Source organism: Scatophagus argus, chromosome 7 (assembly GCF_020382885.2).
Source record: "Scatophagus argus isolate fScaArg1 chromosome 7, fScaArg1.pri, whole genome shotgun sequence".
Taxonomy (NCBI): Eukaryota; Metazoa; Chordata; class Actinopteri; family Scatophagidae; genus Scatophagus; species Scatophagus argus.
The window spans coordinates 22,689,428-22,713,539 of NC_058499.1; the positions used below are offsets into that span (position 1 = coordinate 22,689,428).

The 24,112-nt window shown below is 42.9% G+C and overlaps 2 protein-coding genes across 5 annotated transcripts in view; one reads left to right on the top strand and one right to left on the bottom strand.

The window, feature by feature from the left end:
• Positions 1-5,249, top strand: part of zcchc14 (zinc finger, CCHC domain containing 14) — a 28,798-nt gene extending 23,549 nt beyond the window's left edge. For both annotated transcript variants that reach the window (XM_046393187.1, XM_046393186.1), the window contains exon 14: positions 787-5,249. In XM_046393187.1, coding sequence (XP_046249143.1) covers positions 787-842 — 56 coding nt within the window. In that variant the 3' untranslated portion in view covers positions 843-5,249. The remainder of the gene's footprint in view (positions 1-786) is intronic.
• Positions 5,068-11,762, bottom strand: map1lc3b (microtubule-associated protein 1 light chain 3 beta). 3 transcript variants are annotated; one of them, XM_046393189.1, is made up of 5 exons: positions 11,486-11,762; positions 8,921-8,976; positions 6,909-7,015; positions 6,600-6,803; positions 5,068-5,590 (listed from the first exon to the last, which is right to left on the bottom strand). In XM_046393189.1, the coding sequence occupies exons 1-4, from the start codon at positions 11,523-11,525 to the stop codon at positions 6,626-6,628; spliced, it is 381 nt and encodes a 126-aa protein (XP_046249145.1). In that variant the 5' UTR covers positions 11,526-11,762; the 3' UTR covers positions 5,068-5,590; positions 6,600-6,625. The 3 variants fall into 3 exon arrangements, with proteins under 3 accessions (XP_046249145.1, XP_046249146.1, XP_046249147.1); XM_046393190.1 differs by lacking the exon at positions 5,068-5,590 and having other exon boundaries at positions 5,770-6,803; positions 11,486-11,574; positions 11,672-11,720; XM_046393191.1 differs by lacking the exon at positions 5,068-5,590 and having other exon boundaries at positions 5,770-6,803; positions 11,486-11,574; positions 11,685-11,709.
• Between the last annotated feature and the right edge of the window lie 12,350 nt (positions 11,763-24,112).

A 24,112-nucleotide genomic window follows, 5' to 3' on the forward strand; every position in this document is an offset into this window, starting at 1 on the left:
TGGGGCTAACCCATTTGTCTTTCTGGAAGGTTTGTTATTTATTAAAACATAAATCAAATGGATCAGATATCTTAACTAAACTATTATTACTATTATCTAAAATAATTAATTCCACACTGTGCCACTCACACCTACTGAGAGTGAGTTCACCATACCTTTACATCAATTCGCTGTCAAACCTTCTCAGTAGGGACATCCATAATCTCAACCAGTTTCGTCCGAGCATGACTTTTCCTGTCGTTATTGTTGTGCTAGGAGGAGACTAATCTTCTGATTAAGTGATCCTGAAACTGCCATCATGAGCTTCTAAGTTTAGCAGTGGAACTGAGGAGGAGGAGATCTAGATTTTGGCTTTTGCCCTAATGTGATCTGGTAATCAGCTCACAAACATTGTGCTCATTCACAGAATATTACACTCTCACACCTTTGGTGTGTGTGTGTATGTGTGCTGTAATATGGAAAGAGAATTGAGAGGTGGATTTTTTAACAAATGTTATTCGGCGCCCACCAAAAAAAGCCCTTCTCACGTCAGTGGACGCGCTAAATGTCTTCTGAAGATTGGAACAAAAAAGTGTTACTCTTTGTGAAATTAAAAAAAAAATCCTCCTGATCAATAAATAAGGCAGACACTAATGATTAGATTAGATGATTAGAGTAACCATTGTCGTTATAATTAATGTTGTTTTTATTTTATTTCATTTTTTTAAATAATTTTTGGCACTACACCGATTTCAGTTATGATCTGGGCATTATAACACAACTGTATTTGTCTGTTGTGTTTCGCAGGGACATTTCGACTGAAATACACTCCTCACTCTGACAATAAGGACTCAGGGGACTAACCAGCAGAAACACCAGTGGATCTGAACTGTCATACTCCTGACACATCCATACCTCATGTTCCTGCTCGCTAGCAGGCAGCAGCGTTTAAAAGGGAAGCGCAGACCTACAGCCTGCCTGTGGGTGCAAAGAGGCAAGCACGAGTCTGTTCAAAGACAGCTGATCTGAAAGCACAGACCACTTGTATCTTTTGTAATTCTTTTGCAGATGCTTACAAATATGTGAGAGGAGCACAGAGGAGAAACAGGTTGACGAGAAGCGTGGCTGTCGCAGTGCGTGTCGTCAGATTAGCTTTCATGCCTCCTCGAATCTCCACAAAAACATAGCCAAGATTTTGAGATTAGCAAACCCTACTCACTTCAGAGACCTAGCTGGAGCCCTGCCTCATCCTCGTCCTCAGAAGAAACGCTACAGTCATGTTACTTATGGTGCAGTATGACAAGAGAGTCTCAAAATCTGCTACCCAGCATTTATAGTCGTTTAAAGTTTGCATACCAAAGTCACAGCACTCACACAGCAAGTCACAGGAACTCAGTTAAGTGCATTTCTCCTTGTTCTAAACATAACAGCAGTTCTCTGGCAGACTGAATCTGTTGGTATAAAACATCTCATCCAACTCAAAGCCGTGATTATTTGTTTTACACTAACAGGAAGTTATGTAATGTGTGTGCTGAGCAAATTAAATCAACATGCAACTTCGTGACACAACTGCCACTTAACTTTGCTAGAAATTTTAACTACCCCCAATGATCAGCTTCTCTGTTTCCTTGAAGTGTTGCATTGTGGGAGAATCATGTCTCTCAACAGCACGCTCAGAAATCAAGTGTTTTAAGTATGCTTATTGAGTATAATGAATACACCTTGTTATATCATTCCCCAGTGTGAACACGCCACATACTCAAAATCCTCATCCTCATGGGAAAAAGTCCACTTTAAAGGTACCCCTGGTCTTTATTTATTACCACAACTAGCACTATGAGTGGGTCTGTGGTAAACATGTAAGGATTTAAAATATTTAAACAGTTGGCTTTGCAGATGTTTTTTGTGGAGGGAAATGCACTCGATTGTGTTTGTTAGATGTGACGGTTGAGAGACACTTTGTATAACTTTTGTTTGTTTACGAGAAGTTTCTACAGGGCACTTTTAAAAGGAACTGAGTGGCCCTGCTCCCAGGAACCTGAAGGTCTGCTGTACCTGCTGCTCCACCCCTGATGGTGGTGGTCTGGCCCCATGGAGAGCAACGCTGATGCATTCAGGCGCTCTCATGTGAAAGTTGATGACCATGATGTGGCATTAAAAGGCTGGTGAAGTGAAACCAGTGAGAAAAGCTTAGCTCCCTGGTACCAAAGATTGCAGAACAAGTTGTGACGTCCAGCATCTGATGGACAAATGGTGCACCGGGTTATTGCTAAATACAGAGCATATCGATAGAGCTTCAATATTTCTGTAAGGTCCAGTGAATTTCTGGATTCCTCACAATAGCTTTTTCATTGGTCTGATCACATCTGTTTTGTATTTGTGACATATTTTCTGATGGTCAGTGATCACCTGAATGCTTCATTTGATAACTGAGAGCAGATTATTGGATGTCAAAGGCTGCAGAAGACATGGCTGGTTTGAAATGCCTGAGATGTGTGTGTGTGTGTGTGTGTGTGAGGACTTGTCACACTTGGAAACTGGAATCCTTCTTCAACATCTGGCGAGGGTTCGGGTTATTTTTGTGATCACAGACACTTTCTTGCCTGTGAAAGCCCTTTACTAGTGCCAGGGGTGAAACCCACAGCAGCCTTTCTACCTCAGCGCCAACCTGAGAGCAAAATGGCCTCCAGTGCCAGATCCTGTTGCACAGTAGCAGGACAATCAGAACAGTCCCTGACACCTCTTTGTATCTTCACTTCCCAGCAGTGTTTCTGTGGACTCATTAGTCCTAAACTTGTTCTTAGATGGAGAGACGGAGTCTTTGGAGAGGTTTGCATTCGAGTGTCTGACTGCGAGTGAGTTGCTGGGCAGGACCCAGAGTTTTACAGACACGAGGACAGCTGGTCCTTCAGATGAAACTCTATCTGTACCCCTGGTGGGCACAGCACAGGGACATGGGGTGTTTATTTAAAATAGTAAATACTGTACATTCAGTGTGTGTGTGACAGCTTTAGTCTGTTGTTTAGAATAAGCCTAACGTGTGCTTTTGTAATGTAACATAAAATGTATTTTATTGGCTTTTCAAAGAAATATGGGACTCAGAATCAACCAATCAGCCCTTGCTTTTTCAGCTGAAGGGCATTTAACTTTCTGCAACAGTGTAACTGTTTATGAACATGACCGCATAAAACTTCATATATTTTCTTGGATTACACAGTACAAGAAAACTGCCTCCACAGTTCATACCAAAGAATGTTTGTTGTTGGCTCCACTTTTGGGAACTATTTAGTTTTGCAGCTTCCTTGAAGCCAGAGCCAAAATGTATAACAGTCACAATAGAGGCTGGTTAATGCTTCAGAATGCATGTTGCTTCATCTTTAGTAAAATGTGCTTTTGAAATGTTTGTGTGCAAATGTTTGACCGCAGTTTATAATTCTCCAGTTCACTTGTAGGTCAGAGCCCTGAGCCTCGAGCAGAGTGGGTTACAGAGATCTGCTGAGCTCACGTCTGTCTAACTCCAGATTTTTTTTTTTTTCCATTTTCAAACTTCTAGTCTTCAGACACAACAGAAACAGAGGCGCTAAAGCTGACAAACTGACTCAAGTGATGGCATTTGTCACAGCGTCTTTTGGACACACAAAAAGCTTTTTTTTGCATGACCGAATCTATTATTTCTATAACACAAAGAACACAGAATTTTAGCATGGAGCACGTAGATTTCACCTACATGCTCATCCACTTTTTCTGGGTATGTTTTGACTATTGGCCTGAATGTAAATCCAATAATACATTATATAGACAAAAGTATCCAGTGTTTATGGATATTTATGGGGCTGTTTATCAGTCGTTGGGCTCGGCCCCTTACTTCCAGTGAAGGGAAATCTTAATGCTTCAGCATACCAACACATTTTGGACAATGCTATGCTTCCAACTTTGTGGCAACAGTTTGGGGAAGACCCTTTTCTATTCCAGCATGACTGTGCCCCAGTGCACAAAGCAAAGTCCATAAAGACATGGCTGGATGTGTTTGGTTTGGAAGAAATTGATTGGCCCACACAGAGTCCTGACCTCAACCCCATCCAACACCTTTGGGATGAACATCTTGTGGAAAGCCTTCCCATAAGAGTGGAAGCTGTTATAGCTGCAAAGCTGTCTGTGTGTTTAGAATGCAATGTCATTAAAGTCCCTGTTGGTGTAATGGTCAGGTGTCCCAGTACTTTTGTCTATGGAATGTACTTCCTAAGATTTGTTTCTAAATAGTCTAACTGAATCAGTGGACTGGAGGACTTAAAATAAACCAGCTGAGCAACACAGAGATTACAGGTCTAATTTTATCATGGATAAAAACCCAGTGTTCTCATCTATAGAAAATTACAGGGCACACAGTGGAACAGACCCATATTTATACATGTATGATTAGATGTTTCTGAATGCTTGAAACTACAGAAACATCTTTAGTGTGGCAGAAAATTGCCATTAATCTGACTTTCATTATTTCAGTCCCAGTTAACAAGCTTAAAAGTGGTCAGCTCGCCCCCCAGACATACTGAATGCACACAGATAAAGAGCAGAGCAACTTTCAGAAGAACAAACATGCAAAACAAATGTGAATGAAAAACAAAATTTAAGTCCTCACCAGCAGATATCTGTTTGCTCCATGATCAATAACCACAAATCCCTTCAGAAAAATTCAGTTCTACACCCTGTTATGTTTATGTGTTTGAATGATCACTGAGGAGTAAACTACATATGATACGACTGTGTTAAGCTGCATAAGATTCAGGATTATAATAACGTCGGTTTATTATGTATAATGTATCATATGAAACATTTACAATACATCTTAATGGGCTATGGCAACTAGGCTGCAGTATTTTACATGTTAGGCTTCAGTGCAACAGGTCAGTTCAGTTTCAGTTACTGAAATGTTCAATACCAATGATTTATTCTAAGGACTGGGCTGACAATTAGAGTGTATGAGCATTTGTGCTGAGTGTTTGTAAACTGGTAAGAACAACACAATGAATGCATTTATAAGGTGATTTTGGGATACTGGTTTTAGTTAGAATGACACAGGAACCCCATAAATTCTCTTTTTTTCTCCTTTTATTGTTTACAAAATACCAACATAAATACACAAGAGGAGGCTGTGTGATATTGCTGTGTGTGGATATGTGTGTGTATTTAACGGAGGAGCAGGCAGAAAAAAAAAAAAACAGCACTGAAACGAATGCTCCACCCCTCCGTAACAAACACACTTTCACTAGTCAGAAAAAAAGTCACCCTAGTACTTCACATACTGCAGACAGCAAAGAGTAAAGACGTGGCGTACAATGGAATAAAAATCACATTAAATAAAAACATCCAAAATGATAAAATACTGTGATATAAAAGCAGCTAAACAATCTGTTAAGAAGATGGTGAAGAGGAGGAGGAAGAGGAGCGCGACCGCACAGAAAGTGTGGAGGACCATCTATAGACAGACAGGAGGTTGTGCGCTCCCCACAGTGACAGCTCTGAGAAATCAACCCCCTGTTAGAACCCAGAAGGACAGTCGGACATTCACTCTCACTTCGACCTTCCTTCATTCCTCGATCACCTTAACAAAACTCTGTGACAAAGGAGATGAAAAGGAAATGAAACGGCGACCTCCTCCCCTCATTAGCTTTTACAGACACACCATCATCCTCCACTCACACATGCAATCACACCATGCTCCTTGTAGTGTCTCCAAAGTCAACTTGGTTACACTCTCATTGGAACCCCTTTTATATCCAAAGCTGTAAAGTCTATATTATCTGTACACCAAGGCATTTTTTTTTTTTTTTGCAAACTACAATCATCTGTTTCAAAGCAGTTTCCTAACATCTCTTCATTACAGTGAAGATGCTTTAGGCTACAAGGCAGGGATGGATAAAAACACCAATGAGGGAATGTGATCACACAGCAGGGATGTGTTCATTATCAGGTATCTTCTCTACTTCATAGTCCTCTGGTAGGAGTACTCCCATCAAAAACTACAAATCCCTTCCGTTTACATTTTAACTGCAATAACCCCCCTCCTCCCCCCGAGTAATAACAACTTTTCCTAGTGCCTGTCTCCAAGAACCTTAAAATTAAGGTTGGCTTTGTTCATTGGCTAATGCATATATGTATATATATATATAATACACACATATATATATATATATATATTATGTATAGGGAAGTGATGGAGCCTCACCACTTTTATATAGTATCACTACCTGAAGTGTATATATACATTAACATAAAAACAGCCAAGGAGACGTGACCACAACACTGAAAATAACTGCTGCCATCAAGCCATATGTTGCTATGAGAGCAGACAATAACAAAGCAGAGACATTAAATGACCCTATTGGCCTGAGTCCGAATCAGATTTTTCTATTTTAACTCTGCAGTTCAGGTCTTTCAGGGCTTTACGCTACCGGGGCAATATGGTGGTACACAAATAGTCTATTAGCTCATATAGAGCACAACCTGAACCAATTCAAGCCGAAAAACTATGCTGTGTTTAGGTTTAGCAGTTTGTGGTTTAGTTACAGTTGAGACTAAAGGTGTGTGGCAAGAAACATGGAGGGGGAGGGACTAAAATCTACCAATTGTCCAGAAGAAGGAAGGCTGTTCACTGGGCAGTCGTGGCAGCGCCAAAGGTCTCCTGCGAGGCATACACCATATAGAGGAAGCCATCTTGGTCCCGCTCCCGTTCATAGACCTCAGAGATGGCAGCCGACACAGACACCATGCTGTGGCCGTTCACCAGCAGGAAGAAAGCCTGGTTAGAATTTAGCTGGAGGCGCCTCCTGGTGGGGAGACAAGGACATAGCAGTGTGGAGAGGAGTCAAAGGGAGGATGAGGAGAACAAAGCAACAGGAAAAAGAGGTAAGGAGGAGAAAGGGACAGACTACCTGATAATCTTGATGAGTTCACTCATGTTAACGTGGTCTGGCACCAGGAACTTGGTCTTGTCCAGGATGGGAAGCTGTTTTTCTCCTTTATACCTCTCAATGATCACCTACAGAAGACATTCACAAAGTCAATCAGTGATTTCCCCACTTTAACACTAGCTGATGGAATCCTATGAAGGCACTATTTCCTGTGCTATTTTAGACCTGATTCCCTGACCAGACCAGTGTGCATGATCAATAATGGGCTGTAACAGGGAGATGAACTCACACAAATCAGAAGGTTGAAAAAGAAAAAAAAGGAACACGGTCCTCTGCTTTACTGAGACGTCCTTGTGACCGAACCCGAGTCTATAAACAAATTCACTGCCGTTCAGCAAGACACTTAATCGAGCCAAGATGTATATTAAACAAGACATTAAGAACACAGACCATTTCATCACTGACAAGGAGTGTAAATTACATGCATCTGCTACAACCATAATACACCAAGGCTGGCTGCTACAGAGCACCCTCTGACTGACCTGAAAACACTCTATTACTTATCCAAGCTATTTCACATCTTAACTATTAATGCTGCCTTCAAAAGCCCATTATGCACATCGTGATAACCTGTCTGTCTGATAGAGGTAAAACAGTGCATTGTGAAACGTGCAGTCTTACATCTTTACAGTGATACACACTGTGCAATTTCAGGAAATTTATTCTAGCAAATTTTTATTACGTGTTTGTAAAAGACAACATTCCACACGACAACTGCAATGATTACATGATTAATTGATTAGTCAATGTACAGTAGAGGTGTGTCAATTAGTTGATTGATAGAAAACTAATTGGCAGCCATTCTGATAATCAATTATTATTTTATTCATTTTTTTGAGCAAAGATGTCAAACGTTTGCTGGGTCCAGATTCTTAAAAGAAAGGATTTGCTGCTTCTCTTTGTCATTTATGGCAGCACATGTAGAGTCAGTTCTCGGTTGTGATGTGTGTAAGGAATTTTTCAGTTTTTCAGTTTTGAACTGTTGGTTAGAAAGAGGAAACAATTTGAATGTGTCACGCCTGATAATGAAGCAAAAATGAAAATGATTTGCATATTATATATTTGCTTTCTGTTTAATCTGCATGCACGCAACCATTTTAATAGAATGGGATAAATAATTTCTGACTTTGGAATGTAACTTTCTAAGTCAAAATAACAACAACACTTAAAATGGAAGAAATAAAAATGCAACTGTAGCCCTGATATTTAGAAGTGCACCGACCTCTGTTTTGTCATGTCAGCCTGCTCTGACAGTTATAATCAGTCTGTCATGCAGTCCCCTGCTCCACCCCCAACAGGCTCCACTGAGACTGTCTGGATGGAGTTACATTACAGTGACACAGCACATCTGCCTCCGGACTCAGCACTTATTGTGACATGGCATTTTATAACCCCGGGGGAGCACACAGGAAACACACAAAAACACACAGTGACTGGACTGCTTTTAAGATGAAATGAGGCCTGACACGGGGCAGCAGATGGAGGCCTGTGCTGATACTCTATCTCAGAATGATAAAACGAGCAGGTGAAACACGAGGTGTGTTTGTTTATTGGTGGTTGCTGAGAGCCACTGCACACCTGACTGATGAAGTCACACCCATTTCACAAAGAACAACTAGAAACAACTGTCGTGGTCAGTGTACACAAAAGCTAAACATTAAACAGACTAATTAACAAAAAAAGAACCGACCAGATGTCGGGAAACCTTCGAAGAAATGCAGAAATGCGTCTGATACTGACAAATACCATTTGAAAGCATCTCACATGGACAGCTCAACCAGGAAATGTGTGGTGACACTTCCTGTCTTGTTGGTACTTGTGTCTTCCTGCGTGCTGTTCTGCACATCACGCTGATGCATTTCTACCCTTTCAGTTTTCGTTTCTTCTCAGAGGTTTGGGTGAGGCCCCAAAGCCTGCACACTAAAAACTGAAGCAACGTTATTCATTTCAAGTGAGTGTACATCTGAACTCACAGGGATCTTGTTGGGGTGCTGCTCTCGGATCAGTCTGACATCTTCTACTCTCTGTTCTGTAGGGCAGAAAAACAGAATCAGATTAATGGAGGTTAACAAGCAGACAAAGAGATCAGCAGGTCAGGAGAGCCAGCAAGCACTGATTAAACACAAATGAGGTCAGGGAAAATTTGTAACTGGAACTGGTCTTCCATTACTTCTACTTCAGAAAATATTCTCACTCACACACACACACAAAAAGAATCATAACATGATTACATTGTTTGAGCTTAATACCAAACAGATCAGGAACATCTGGGAGTAATGTATCTAAAAGGCTGCTTAGTGGACTAAGGCGGTCCAGTGAAAACATAATGAGCTTTCCTAAAATCCACTCATGGTGTAACCACATTATTCCACTGTGATTAGCAGATTATAAGACTAAAATTATGATTCACCCATTTTCTCCTCAATTACTTCTGTGTGTATTCACAAGTGTGTATAGTTTGCATCCCTTACACACACCACACCTGATCTGATTTATTTTTATCTGTCCTGAGCTCCTTTTACGATGTTATCCATTAAATATACGTCCACTATGTCCAAGTGTGCCTGGATTACAACATCAGGTGATAACTCAAGGGGTCATAAGCCTGACTGGATGGATCACTCGCTCACTGATGACCCATGCCAGGACAGGCCTCCCTTTTCTGAGGCTTAGGCCCATTTCAAGTGATTTGTGACTGAGTCAAAATAAACAGGCACAGATAACACCTTGGGCGTACTGCACTTTGCACTGACAACATCAGCAATGACAGTTTGATAGTCATCATGCGATCAGTCAACAAACCTGAACGTGTAGAAAAAAACCCCCATCGTGATCATCTTTTGTTTTCTGACGTACCATGAAACCTTTGGTGGAAATAGTAAAAAAATCCAACTAGAGCCAAGCATTCAAAGGAAGTGCACTTGAGTCAGTTCAAAGTCTGAGTTTCTGGCCTTATGACATGTCACTAAAAACTGCTCGCAGCCGCTGTTAGGATAATTCAATCAACTGACAAATGTTTATCTTCACACTAAACTTGAGGAAATGTCAGGCATTGTTCCACGATCACATTTCAATCAGGGTGAGCTCACCGCTCAGAAACAGGGAAGCTCTGTATGCGTCTCAGCGGTCTCTCATGACCAGACCAAGAGACTAACAGCCTCTGAGTCATCTCATTTTGATCAAACAAAAGAAACAGGAAGCGGGTGACCTAAAAGCATGTGTTTTGCTTCCAAAAAAATTCTGTCTTGTCAAAATAGAGGAATTAGCCAGTACTGTCTTGCACAACTGGAAGACTCCCTGTGGTTTCCTGAGTCATACAATGACCTGTTAACCAAACATGCAACTTGTAAACAACAACTACCTCTAAGTGTTTTTCCTAAAGTGGCGATAGGTGCATCATCCTAGCAACACTTAGCTGTACTCTGATGGGTTTGGTGCAGTGAAATAAATTGTGCCTTAAGCTTTTCTGTAGCAGGTTCTTAGTCAAACACACGTGACACCATGTTTCCCTGTGCTGCCCAGCCTTCACGTGCTCTGCTTGTGTAAATTTGGGCCAATAACGTGACGTTAAACCGGAAGTCGGATACTTTTAGTCACTCTGGGAATTATGTTTCCAGGTCTGAAGGCAACAGTTCCCATGTTTGTTAAAAGTAGCTCTATAACACAGAGAACAAAAACCAACAACAACTACAGCACAACTCGTCAACCTAATGGAATATTATATGAAAATAAGCTGTTGTTTTAACTCGTGCTAAATTACAGGAAAAAAACAAAACAAAAAGTATATTAAGTTAACGAGGGGCAAGTGGATGAACTTGTATGTTACATCAGCAAAAGCACAGCAAGCGTGGCCTTGGCTGAGCGTAACTGAAAGTAATCCGCATCGTGGCTGTGGCCTGGCCTTCTGCTAACAGAGAGAAACAACAACAAGGTTAACTCTGCAGTTACAAGTCCCATTCGTATCTGTTCTCTCTCCTAAACTCATCTTCTCATCTACCAACTGTCCCATCCCCCAATCCTGCAGCTCTCCGTCTCTCTGCCCTGCATTTCGACACCACTTTGTTTTTCTCCCAGCGCTCTCATGTCTCAAATAAACACCCAAACACACATAGAGGAAGAGACGGGCCTCCAGCAAATAGCCCAATTCTATTCCAATATATTCTATATTTAAACCTACATGCATATGAGTGGGAACAATTAATGTCTCCTACCTTCCTTTAGACAAGTTGACACGACAACAGACCACAATATATGATTAAGATCTGCGATTAGCTAGACAGACACAAACGTGAAGCTTCTCCCCTGTGTATTTGACATACCTCTAAACTTTAAACTTTGAAGTAGCTGGACAAAATCAACACCACTAGCTACTCGCCACTGGGGCAATAAGCACCTGGCCTGTCTACATTAACGATGTAATTCACTCTTGTACAGTTCAGAGAGGAATAGCGGGCGACAGTTACAAACACGCACTTTAGTCTACATAAAAGACACGAAGCAGAGGCCCTGTTTGGAAAACAAGCTGTAATGTAACCTACCGAACGTCCTTCTTTGTTTGAAGGTTTTTTCTGAAGGCATATTGCGTCAAAGTCAACCAGCTGGCAGTAGATGAAAACAGAGGTAGCAGCTGTATCAAAGCAAAAAAATATATATATAAAAGCTACAAATGATGTATAAAACTATCCGTGGTTTCGGTGTTGGTAGCTTATTGGTAAAATACTAACTAAAGAGCACTATTTTAATGATGGTTTGAGGTCGTTGGTTCCTTCCTTCCTCTAAGCTCGCTGTGTTTTTACCAGGACGAGCTCGAGCACGCAAAACAAACCAGGTCAGCTGACTCCTGACGTCATGCGCCCCCCTCCTCCTCTGTGTGTATTTGTGTGTGTCAAATGTAAGACAAACAATAAACGTTGGAACACATACAAGTCATAATTATGCATTTTAAATGGTTCTACTGAATTCCCCTTCTTTTGAGGTGATCTTTCAGTTTTCTCTTAAAGGGACAGTTCATCCCATTTTCCTCTAACCTGTAGCGTTATTTATTCATCTAGATTGTTTTGGTTTGAGTTGCAGATTATAGTGGAACTAGACTGCACTTGGTGGTGCTCAAAGTGCCATAAAATACATTTGACGTGACAAGTCTTATTTCAGAAATCAATCCATAGTGGTGAGCAGTTTCATGTAAGAAGGTAACCATCTTTACAGCCGATATCTCCAAAACAACTCACACCAACGTAAGAGCAGCAAATATGACCTTGATATTTCTGTTCTATATTCAAATTTGGTTACAGATGGAGAAATTTAAAAGCTATTGTTTTACCATTTGGAAGGAATGGTCTCAGCATCATTTCTAAGGGACCCTTTTCCAAAACCTAACCAAACCAAAATCTAAAATCAAGTCATCCTTTATCTTTTAAAAATACAATTCTATAGATATAATAGCCTCATCTCAGTCTGAACAACAACAGCAGGCTGTGATGGATCTGAGGATTTGAGGATCAGAACATCAAAAATTTAAGACAAAAATCAGAGAATTTCACGACTTCATCTAGACCACATAGACCATGTTTTTACAAGGACTGATTGCTCTTTAAGCTGCTGTTGACTGCAATAGATTGTATGAGGATAGAATACAGAACACTGTTAAAAATCTTGTTTTGAGGAAAAAAAATATCTGATAAAATTCTTAAATTTGACACACTTCAACTACCATAGCGTAATTTTCCCCCCATGAAAACTGGATAAATATTTTGTGACGATTTGTAGTATCTGTTTACAGCCAATAATTTTGATGCAATGGGCTCAGTTTTTCATAATTCAAAAATCTGGCTGGGTCATTTGTGGAGGACAATCTGAAGGTGAGGTGTAGAAAGTTTGTTGTCAATTGAGCAAAAAATATAGGAGGAGAGAGTTAGTTTTGCAGGGTCTGAGAAAAATAGAATGATGGACTTTATAATTTCTGCCAGCTCAAAACATCTAAACATTTCTGCTCAACTGGGTCTACACTTTGGTGAAAGTTGCAAAGTTGTAGCACATATGATTTGTCGTGAATTTTTAACAATTTAAACTGTAGATGGTTGCCATCAGGTCTAATGGCCCACATTGCCAGTTCAGGAAGTTTGGCATCGGACTGGATTTTATGTAAAGTCTGCTTTATCTTCATGTAAAGGAAGCCACATTTCCTGGTTGGAGAAAGAGAAGGAGAAGAAGAAGACACCAGTGAACTAAAAGAATTCATTTCACACTTTGTTTGCATGTTGATGGTAATTGTAGTTCAAAGAAAGTAGGCCATGAAGAAGATGCAGTTGTAATTTTTGTCCAGCAGGTGGAGAACTCTGATCATCTGTTACTGCTAATCTGTGCTCTCAGAGGAGAGAGCAGGTCTCAGGGACCATAGCCGGTTGTTGCACAGCTCAGGGTCTATCCATCTATGCTCTGTGCTTCATGCAGAAACTGCAGAGCTGGTTTTAAATCAGTTTGAGATTGCACAACATTGGTGCTCGTCTTCTTACATTTTTCTGTAGGAATGGCTAATATTACAGTGTGTTTGTTTATTCACAAAGAACCTCCTCAGTGTATTATATTTTTAGGCCGACCACGCTGTGAAGCCCTCCCTGCAGACTTCCACCTGAAACCCCCCAAGTGGTGCTCAGTCAGGTGTATGAGTGAGTGTGAGTCTGTGTTACGGGGTTTCATAGGGATTAGCATTTGTGTGTGTGTACATGCTTGCACCCAGCTGGGTGTGTCTACAACAGATATGAAGTCAGTTAGAAATGATCCGCAGCACTCTCTCTCTCTCACACACACACACACAGTATCATCTACCACAGTCAAGCTGTGCATTTGTCTCAGCATGGTGCAGATCCTGAGGACTGCGTGTGTATGTGTGTGTATGAAGCATCCAGCCCTCTCTTTCACCGGTCAAAGACAGCTGTAGACACTGATAACACATGAATTGTTAGCTCTGGTTTAGGGATGTGCGTGCACACGCATTCTGTGCCTGAGCACACACCTATGTCTCAGGGGACACCTCTACCATTCAGTCAAATATTTGCTGTCAATCTTTAGAGCCTCTACTTCCCTCCTCAATGTGCTTCATCCTGCTCCCTCCACTCATTAGGTGGTGGTGTTGTGATTCCATGGTGCTCACCAGGAGGCTTCACAAGTGCAGAACTTGTCCGATTCAGCTGTACAGATGGCTGAGGCACTAATCCATGTGATATGAAATGTTGACACTGTTACATTGTTATATATTACAGGGAGGAACAATACTACAGTGGTCAATAACAATAACAGGTGAGGGATATGAGGGGCTAAGATGGAGGCTGGGTCTTGTGTGTATAGTTTCCCCTGTGTAGCCGTCAATGCATATAAGAGGAATACAAATTATTGGGGACAAATACTCTCTTCCACTAAGTCTTATTGATTTGCTGTATATGATCAAAAGAAGAGACATGGAGTGAAGAGTCACTTCACACAAATGACAAAAAGATATATTTTTGTTTCTAGTTATTTCAGCACTAAAAAAATGTTTTTACATTAGAATTACATTATGTAGACAAAAGTACTGGGGCACCTGATCATTACACCAACAGGGACTTTGATGATTTTAATCACATTCTAAATACATAGACAGCTGTAACATTTTCACTGTTCAGGGAAGGCTTTCCATAAGATTTTGGAGTGTTTCCATATCTTTATTGAACCTGGAATAGAAAAGGACCTTCCCCAAACTGTTGCCACAAAGTTGGAAGCATAGCATTGTCCAAAATGTCTCGGTATGTAGAGACATTGAGATTTCCCTTCACTGGAAGTAAGGGGCCGAGCCCAACGCCTGAAAAACAGCCCCATAAAGATGTGTGTCTGGACGCTTTTGTCTATATAGTGTATTTGATATCAGCCAATAGTCACCATCAAACTTAATTGAAAATCCTTATGTCTTATGAACAGATTTTTACTTTGTATGTATCAAAAATGCTTCACAATAAATGGACACATTTCTGATTGTGACTAAATGCAACCCAGCAGCTTGAAGGCTAACCATTCATAAAGGAAGTACTCTATCTATTCCAGTTGTGTATCTGCCTATACAGTATGTGAGTCAGTGAAATGCGGAAATAATCATAAATGAATTTACCCAGAGCATCCAGCAACAATAGCTCAATACTGTCCAGGTATTGTCCAAGTAAGAGACAATGACAGCAAACGCAGAGAGAAGAAATCAGGCATCCAGCTTCAGAGTAATAAAACTGTAGCACTTCAGTCATCGTTAGACATTCTGGCTGATTTTTATATGTCATGGGGTATTGAAATCCCCCCTGATAAATCTTTTCTGACCTTTTCGCAGCCACTACCTTGTATCCACATGATTATCTGTTCTTCCTTCACCATGCCACATTTTTCACAATTTTGTGTAGTAAACTTGAACGACACGCCCCCCCCACCCCAGTTCTCTATTCTTAGTGAAGCTCTTAAATCCACAAGAGTGGAGTAGATTATTGGTCATATTGTGATTTCAAAACCACAGTAACAAGCAGTCATGTTGGAGAAGAAACTTTCTGGAAACACTTTTGCTCTATGTTCATGCAGAACTGAGGAGCAGTTGGGTTGTTTTGGTGATGCAGCCCTTTGCCAGGGATTGTGGGCCCTGTTTGAGAATTAATGTTAGAGAATTATTTCATTCCTCTGCGCATTGTCTCCCTGCGCCTGTCTCTCTACGTCCTCTGGTCTTCTCAAGGCCAACTCCTTAGGTAGTTGCGTCAACATTCTACTGTCATCAATTTACTGTCTGCAGCAGTACCTTAGTGATGCTGAGAGGGACAGTTCACTACTTGTTGGCTGTATCTCACTGAGGTATCATCAATCCTGGTGTGCAGTCTAAGAATAAGATTCAACCTTACAATGTACTGTAGTGGAGAGAGGTATGCAGTGATCTATAACCCTTATCTAAGATTCATATACGTCGACTAGGAGAGCAGACTTCAGAATTGGCGTGGCAATGCACCGAGCAACATCAGTTCACTTTTAACACTGTTTCTCCTTAAGTCTCATTAAACACTTCATCTTAAGAAATTAACTGTTAAGTACTTCAAGACTAGGACCCCGAAGCAGAGACGTACACACTGGTGAGTGGGAACTGAAGATTCTTTAATCACTCTACGAACCAAATCCAGAACAAAAGCAGGCAGAGGAGGCAGGGAGCTGGCTGGCAGGAGGAAACCGTCAGCAGCATAACACAGGAGAATCTCAATACAGGTAACACAGGAGAACTGCATGCAGAGAGATGGAATAATCTGACAGCAAGCTTATAAAGTGAAGGGAATAGGCTGATAGAACTCAGGTGTGCCTCTGCTGCCAACAGGAGGAGCCAGCCACACCCCCTGCCACACACAGGCTCTGCAAAAAGAGCAGAAAAAGGTGGGGGAACAGAGAGCACAAAGAGAAAAGCACAACAAAAAACATACTAAGCCAAACCATAACAGTATTCTCCCCTCAAGGGACGCCGCCTGGCGGCCTGCCAGGTTTGTCTGGGTACCTGTTATAAAGGTCTTTAAAGAGATCAGAGTCCAAAATGAGGGAGCGAGAGATCCATGAATGCTCCTCCGGCTCATACCCCCCCCAATCCACCAAGAATTGGAAACAGCAAACCCCGCCTCCATGCATCCAACAGCTGCTGGAGGGATGGAGGGGGTTCGGCAGGAGGGCACAGAGGGCTGGTGGAAACAGGCTTGAAGAGTGAAACATGAAAAGACGAGTGGATATTGAGGGAGGGAGGTAGCTTAAGTCTCACCATGCTGGGGTTAATGATGCGTTCAATTGTGTATGGACTGATGTACCTGGGAGTCAGCTTTCAGGACTCAGTCTTGAGAGGAAGATCACGGGAGGAAAGCCAGACCTTCTGGCCAGGCTGATACTGGGGAGCTGGAGAGCAGTGACCATCAGCCAATCTCTGGTTCTGAGCCGCTGTACAGGTGAGAGCTGCCTGGGCTTCACGCCAGACTTGGTGGGCACACCGGAGGTGCACCTGCACCAAGGGAACTGCCACTTCCACCTCCTGTGCAGGGAAGAGTGGGGGCTGGAAGCCATTAGCAGTCATAAACGGAGACATACCTGTGTCAGAGCAGACCTGTGATATTCAATCCAAGGAAGGTAGGAAGACCAGAAAGCCGGGTGATGAGAGGCGACGCAGCGAAGACCTGCTTTCAGATCTTGATTTGCCCGCTCAGTCTGGTCATTAGTCTGGGGATGGTATCCAGAGGAGAGGCTGGCCGATGCCCCTACTGCCTGACAAAAAGCCTGCCACACTCTGGAAGAAAATTGTGGGCCTCTGTCAGATACAATGTCCTGGGGGATACAATGCAGCCTAAATACATGCTGGGTGAGCAAACTAGCAGTCTCTGGGGCAGAGGAGAGTTTAGACAGAGGGATAAAATGTACAGACTTAGAAAACGGTCAACAACAGTTAAAATGGTGTTGTTATCTCCTGAAGGTGGCAGTCCTTGAGAAGTCTTCCTGCGGGCACAGACAGAGCAGGCAGAAATGAACTCTTTGGTGTCAGTGGACATAGAGGGCCACCAAAATTGTTGATGAAGCAAAGCCAGGGTACTATGAAGACCAGGGTGGAATGCCACCTTGGAGGCGTGCCCCCACTGGAGCACAGGGAATCAGACAGGTGGCAGCACAAAAAGCTGACAGGATGGTCAGTAAGGGCCTCCTGAACCAGCTGCTCGATCTCCCACCTGGCTGCTCCCACCACACAAGAGGATGGCAGGATGGTGTCCTCAGCAGGCTCCTCAACAGGGGATGAGTACTGGCATGAGAGGGCATCAGGCTTGGCATTCCTGAAGCCTGGCGGGTAGGTGAGTGTACAGTTGAACCGGCCCAGGAACAAAGCCCAACAAACCTGACGCGAGTTGAGCCTGTGGGCAGAATGGAGGTAGGACAAGTTCTTATGGTCTGTCCATACAACAATAGGGTGAGCAGCGTCCTCCAACCAATGCCTCCACTCCTGAAAGGCCAGCACCACTGCCAGCAACTCACTATTCCCCACATTATAGTTTCTCTCCGCAGGTGTTAGACGGTGAGAGAAGAATGCACAGGGGTGCAGGTTCTGGTCAGAGGTGTATCGTTGGGACAGGACTGCCCCCACACCAGAGTTCGAGGCGCCTTCACCACAAAGTGGACAGAAGGATCGGCATACTTTTAAGCTTGGCAAAAGAGGCTTCAGCTGCAGGAGACCAAGCAAAGAGACTTAAGAGAGGTTAAACTGGTTAGTGGTGCAGCGACTCAACTGTAATCACGGATAAATCGGCGGTAGACTGGCAGACTGGCCTAGAAATCTTTGTAACTGCTTTCTAGTGCTGGGAGTGGACCATTCTTCCACTGAATTAATCTTGGCAGGGTCAGACCTGATCTGCACCTCCTCCACCACAAAGCCCAGAAAACTGACAGAAGAAACATTAAATCACACTTTTCAGCTTTCACAAAGAGACTGTTCTCTAAAAGTCTCTAAATAACAAGTGGGACATGTTGCTCATGTTCTAGAGGGGTGCGAGAGAAAATCAAAATATCATCTAAATAAACAAAAACAAACCTATTGAGCATATCACAGAGGACATCATTAGTAAGACACTGAAAGACTGCAGGTGCGTTGGTTAACCCAAAAGGCATGACTAGATACTCAAAATGTCCCAGAGGTGTATTGTTCCTTGATTCTCACCAAGTGGTACGCATTGCGTAGGTCCAACATGGAGAAGATGGTGGTCTTGTGGAGGGGACCAAAAGTAGAGTCAATCAGGGTCTTCACAGGGCCATAGAGTCTTGTCCTTCTTTTCAACAAAAAAGAATCCCACTCCCACGGCTGAGGAGGATGGACAAATAAGGCCAGCTGCCAAAGAGTCTGAAATATATGACTCTATAGCCTTTCGTTCAGACCTGGAAAGGCTGTAGAGCTTGCTGGTGGGATAGGGGGCACCAGGGAGCAGGTCCATACAGCAGTCATAAGGTCTGTGAAGTCGTAGGGACAAAGCACGATCCTTGTTAAAAACCTCCTGGAGGTCATGATACTCTAGGGTCCCCCTAGGTCTGTGAAGTCGTAGGGACAAAGCACGATCCTTGTTAAAAACCTCCTGGAGGTCATGATACTCTAGGGGGACTGAAGCAAGATCTACAGGCTTGGGGTAAACAGGAGCAGAAATGGTGGTGGGGATGGCCAACTGCAAACAGTGGAAGTGATAAAATAAACCCCAGTTGGAGAGAGATAATGTGGACCAGTCAATGTGTGGGTTGTGGAGCTTGAGCCTGGGGAGTCCTAATACTAAGTGTGAAGATGGTGAGGGAAAGAGGTAAAAAGAAATAGTTTCATGGTGATTTTCGGAAAGTTGCAGGGACACTGGGACAGTACGGAGAGTGACTCGGGCCAGGAGATGACCATCGAGGGCAAAAACGTCTTTGGGTTTTGGAAGGGCCTCTGAGGGAATGTCGAACTGAGTAACAATGTCAGAGTCAATGAAATTGTCATCAGTGCCAGAGTTAACCAGGACATGGAGAGGAATGTTAATTTGAGACTAGGAAACGGTACCCTTAAGCTGAATGTGATTGAAAGGGTAATGGACAAACTGCAGTATGACTCACCAGCGTCCCCCTTGCGGCTGGTGAGCCAAATCTTTTGACCGTTCGGGACAGTTAGTGAGAACATGACCAGCTCCACCACAGTAGAAGCAGAGTCTCTGGAAGAAGCGGCGTTGATGTTCAGCAGGAGTGAGCCTCATCCTTTCCAACCGCATGGGCTTCTCTTTGCTGGAGGAGGATGAGGCAGCCGGGGGATGCAATGGGAGAAGGTGGCTCTGGAGGTGGACAAAGTTCCATGGGACCAGGGTGCTGAGGGGACTTGGACAGAAGGTGAGGGACCCTCAGTCTGGCTACTCCTTCCCTGCGACTCTCACTGAGACGGTAATCTAGACGGATGGCTAAGGAAATTAGTTCCTCTAAAGAGGAGGTCTTCTCCCGAGCAGCTAGCTCATCCTTATGTTCCTCACTAAGCCCACGCAGAAAAACCCCCTTTAAGGCCTTTTCATCCCACTCACTGCCGCGAGAATGCGGAAGTCAACGGAGTAAGCCGCAACAGAAAGAGATCCCTGACGCAAGGAGAGCAGTCTGTTACCGGCTTCCTTGCTCTAAAGTGGGTGGTCAAAAACTCTACGAAACTCATTGCAGATTAAATGGAAAAAGTGCAAAGCAGGAGAGTTAGCGTGTACCATGGCCACGGCCCGTGCTGACGCCTTCCCAGACAGTAAACTGCTAATAAAGCCAAACTTAGACTTTTCAGCTGAGTAAATTAAAGGCTGCGGGTCAAACACCAGTGAACACTGGTGGAGAAACTGAATGCATGACCCTACTTCTTCTGAATACCTGTCTGGAGTGGGGATAAAGGGCTCACGAGGATGACTGGGCCTGGTAGGAGAGGCAGCTGGAGCAGGAGAATAAGCAGATGAATCCAGAGAAGTGACAGGAGCCACCAGTGAAGAAAGCTGAGTGGAGAAGTTACACGCAGGCTCTGCACAAAGAACAGAAATAGGAGGAGGAACAGAGAGAGCACAAAGAGAAAAGCACAACAAAAAACCAAGGCCCTGAGCAAAAGGTGGTAGACAGGTATTGTTATAACATTAAACTTATTTATACTGATCAAAATATAAATGATTTCCTTTAGAACAATTTACGTTAAGTCCAAAGGTGAAGAGAGGAATAGAGCTCTCAACTGATCACCTGTGATAAGTTGGATCAGACTGTAGGGAGGGCTGCCAGACAGAACTGGTATACCCAAATGTGTAGTAAGGGTGAACTGGGAACAGCTGGTGGAAGCCTGAACTCCCACCTCTGGGACAATTTCTTATATGCTTGGGGGAGATTGCGGACATAGACTCCAAATCAGTGATGTTCAAAGCCTCCCGTGTGGAAGCTGCTGGTGGTAGGAGCTGTAATCAGAAGGTCACTGGTGCCTGTCGTGTCGGCGACCTAAGAAGCACACTGGGGGACACCAGCAGTAAAGAACTCTCCTGAAGCTACAGACATTTACCAAGAGACCAGCCGGGGTGCAGCTTCAGCAGTCACAGAAGCAAAAAAAAAGTGGCAGAACTTTGTGTGGGCTATGGAGAGTTGGTCTCAAGGAAGATCTGGTAACAGATAAACAGATCAGTGACTCAGCAAGGAAAAGCAGGGATTGGGCTAGCAGGCTTGCAGCCAGGCTAGCAGCCAGGCTTGGCTCAGGCTGTGTTGACTTGGACTGAACATATTGTTGAGCATCACAACTGTGAGGAGCTCCTGAACCCAACTGACAAGTCTTCTTTGTAGGAGGCAGAGACTGAACACTCAGGGACGCCTCACCCATATCCCTGGCAGCGGTCGCTGAGGTAGCCATTCTCAGTGGCGAGGCACTGGGTACAAATGAAATCAGCCTTAAGATGCTGAAGGCTCTGGATGTTATATAATTAGCAGGGTATCACACTGTCCAACTAAACCAGGACAGTTTATTCCAGGGTGCTGGAAAGCAGAAACTGACTGACCGTAGAAGCTCAGATTCGGGTCATCATTGTATATACTGAGATGATTATTGCTGGTCTCCAAGGGCCTCCCTAGAAGCTGAGCCCAAGTAAACTTTCCAAAATTTCCCACCTTATGGGTGGCCCTGCCTGGCTGTCAAGACCAGACACTATGTTCCAATTATCTTGTCTCACCGCAACATGTCACAGTCAAAATATTGTAGTGGGATATACAAAGTGTTTGCAAAATGCAATGACAAGGCCCTACATCTGTGGTTTCCAACCTTTTATGTCAGAGGAATCAGTAGCATCAACACCCACCATTCTTCTATCGATCCATAACCGTTAGCTATTTTGCACATAGCTCAGTTATTTATAGCTGATTGAATCTGCTGGTCATGTCATGTTCAGCTGTCACATCTTCTATCAAATGACAAGCCTTTTTTGATTAGTTGAGCTACACAACATTTATGTGTACCACTTAGCAACTGCAGAAGTAGCCTACACCTGGTGTAAAAATACTACACAGACATAGTACCAGTACAGGCACAGAAAGGACCTTCCATGGGTACATAGACACAGCTTGGGGTATTATATACTTGAAAACCAAAATCAAGAATCTTATGTTTATGTCTTGTGTCGGTCACTTCATATTCAGAAAGTTAAACAACATATTCCAAATGAAATACCATTGTCAAAGAAAACACAAAAGGTTTATACTGCAGATCCATAAGCGCTGATATCTGTCAGGATTTCACCTCCCACTGTGTGTTACAGTTCTTGGGGGTGTCTATGTGTGTCTGGAGACTGCTCAGAGAAGGCGAGCACTGCAACAGGAAACACTTTGTTGATTGTGGCCTTTTCTGGATTACATTGGTTGCGCTGTTGCCAAGACAACAGCAATTAGAAAAGACTAGGTTACCAAGCAGAGAGCAGTTATGTTTCTGTAGCAACCAAGGTCATGGAGAAGGCTCTGGGTTTACCCGATTCTCACAGAAACAAAATATTTGTTATTGTACTAGGTAAGAGGAGGCACTGAATTGATGTAGTAATATGTTGTCTCTGTTTGCACCGACGACTCCTGGAGTAACATTGACTCAAGAATCCTGTATCCTTATTGCCTTTTGCACATCTGGGGAGACAAGCCGATAAGTGCTTATTTTACCTATAAGGGAAGATGAGCCTTATATTTCCTGCAGAAAACTAAAAATATATCAAAGCTAACAGCATTAGATTGGATGTAAACAGCACAAATGTTGTTTGAAAACAGAGCCATGGGCATACAAGAGGACACACTAACTCACATATTCGCAGCACTCAAACATACAGACTTTTTACATTTTCTACAGGCAATCTGTTTGCAGATAGGACAACAATGTGTCCTCCTATATGTAGGCCTGTCTGTGCCTGCTGTGTGCGCTTCCTGTAATTAGTTGATTATCACAGCATGCTGTCACACATCAGCTTACACAAACACTATAATGACAATGACATAACACGACTTCCTTAAGTCTTGATCTAGAAGATAGTATTCATTGTGCTTACACAAAACTAAGCAGCTACATAACAGTGACAACACTCACACCACATCGATCCTCACATATCTGCCTCCTTTTTGTCCTGTTTTATCTTTCTGTCTCTCACCAATTCTTTCATCTCTCCATCCTTACTTTCTTCCCTCTGACTAAAACCTCTTACCCCCACACAACCTCCCAGGTCCAATGTAGTGTGTAACCAGAGGCTAAGAGGACACTTAATCCCTCAGCACCTGCTTTCAATACCACCATGACCTCTTGCAGCTGCTTGGTGTGTGCTTTTTTTCCCTTTCATCTGCTTGTTGTACATATGTGCCTGTTCACATATCAGCAACTTTGCATTCAAGGCAGAAGTGAGGATGTTAGTAATTTGTATGTTTGTATTTGTTTGTGCGTTTTTTAATAATGGTATGCTACATCTGATATGTAAACAGATGTCCAGGGCTTTCGCCTACCGAACAGATGGACCTGACATAAAGTAGAGACGTTATAATCCTATACACTGCAAGAGAACAGACTGCAGGGCTCGGCAGTCAAATTAAATAGGATGACACTTGCACTGTATCTTGCCTGCACTCCGTATGTGGTACAAACTTGTGCTAACATCATTACAGGTTCATTATAAGGCTCCATGGCATTCAGACCTGCAGTGAGAGTACTATTCACTGTCTGTACACATATTTGAATTTGCTGCCTGACAAAACCTGGTTTCATCCAGATCAAACAATGTTTGCAATTGTTTTGCTACACCAATAATTTTGAACTCCTATTTGCATTAAAAAAAAAAACGCCCATGCAAGGCTCATGCCTAAGCTCTCTCATACACAAGCACACAGTATATGAAGAAATGTTTTCTCAAACGTGTAGGAGAATATACAGGTGAATATTTAGAGGTGGGAGGCAGAAACAGTAACAATTCTACCTGAGGTATCTTACCACAGCAAGCCGTTCCCTGTCCACTATTAAGTCCTCTGGTAGATAAGACAAGTTATAATAACACTGAACCATAGCTACTGTATACAGCTGACGTAATCCAAAAAAGCTTCCTATCCCTCTGCAAATCTCTACTTCCTGTAAAAATGAAACACAGAGC

What these genes read in the sequence shown, in the direction of transcription:
- map1lc3b (XM_046393189.1), bottom strand. Translation starts at nt 11,525, where the DNA reads ATGCCTTCAGAAAAAACCTTCAAACAAAGAAGGACGTTCG. An exon ending in AGCACCCCAACAAGATCCCT is followed by an intron (nt 7,016 to 8,920) that starts GTGAGTTCAGAT and finishes TGTCTTCTGTAG; the next exon opens with GTGATCATTGAGAGGTATAA. An exon ending in GAACTCATCAAGATTATCAG is followed by an intron (nt 6,804 to 6,908) that starts GTAGTCTGTCCC and finishes TCTCCCCACCAG; the next exon opens with GAGGCGCCTCCAGCTAAATT.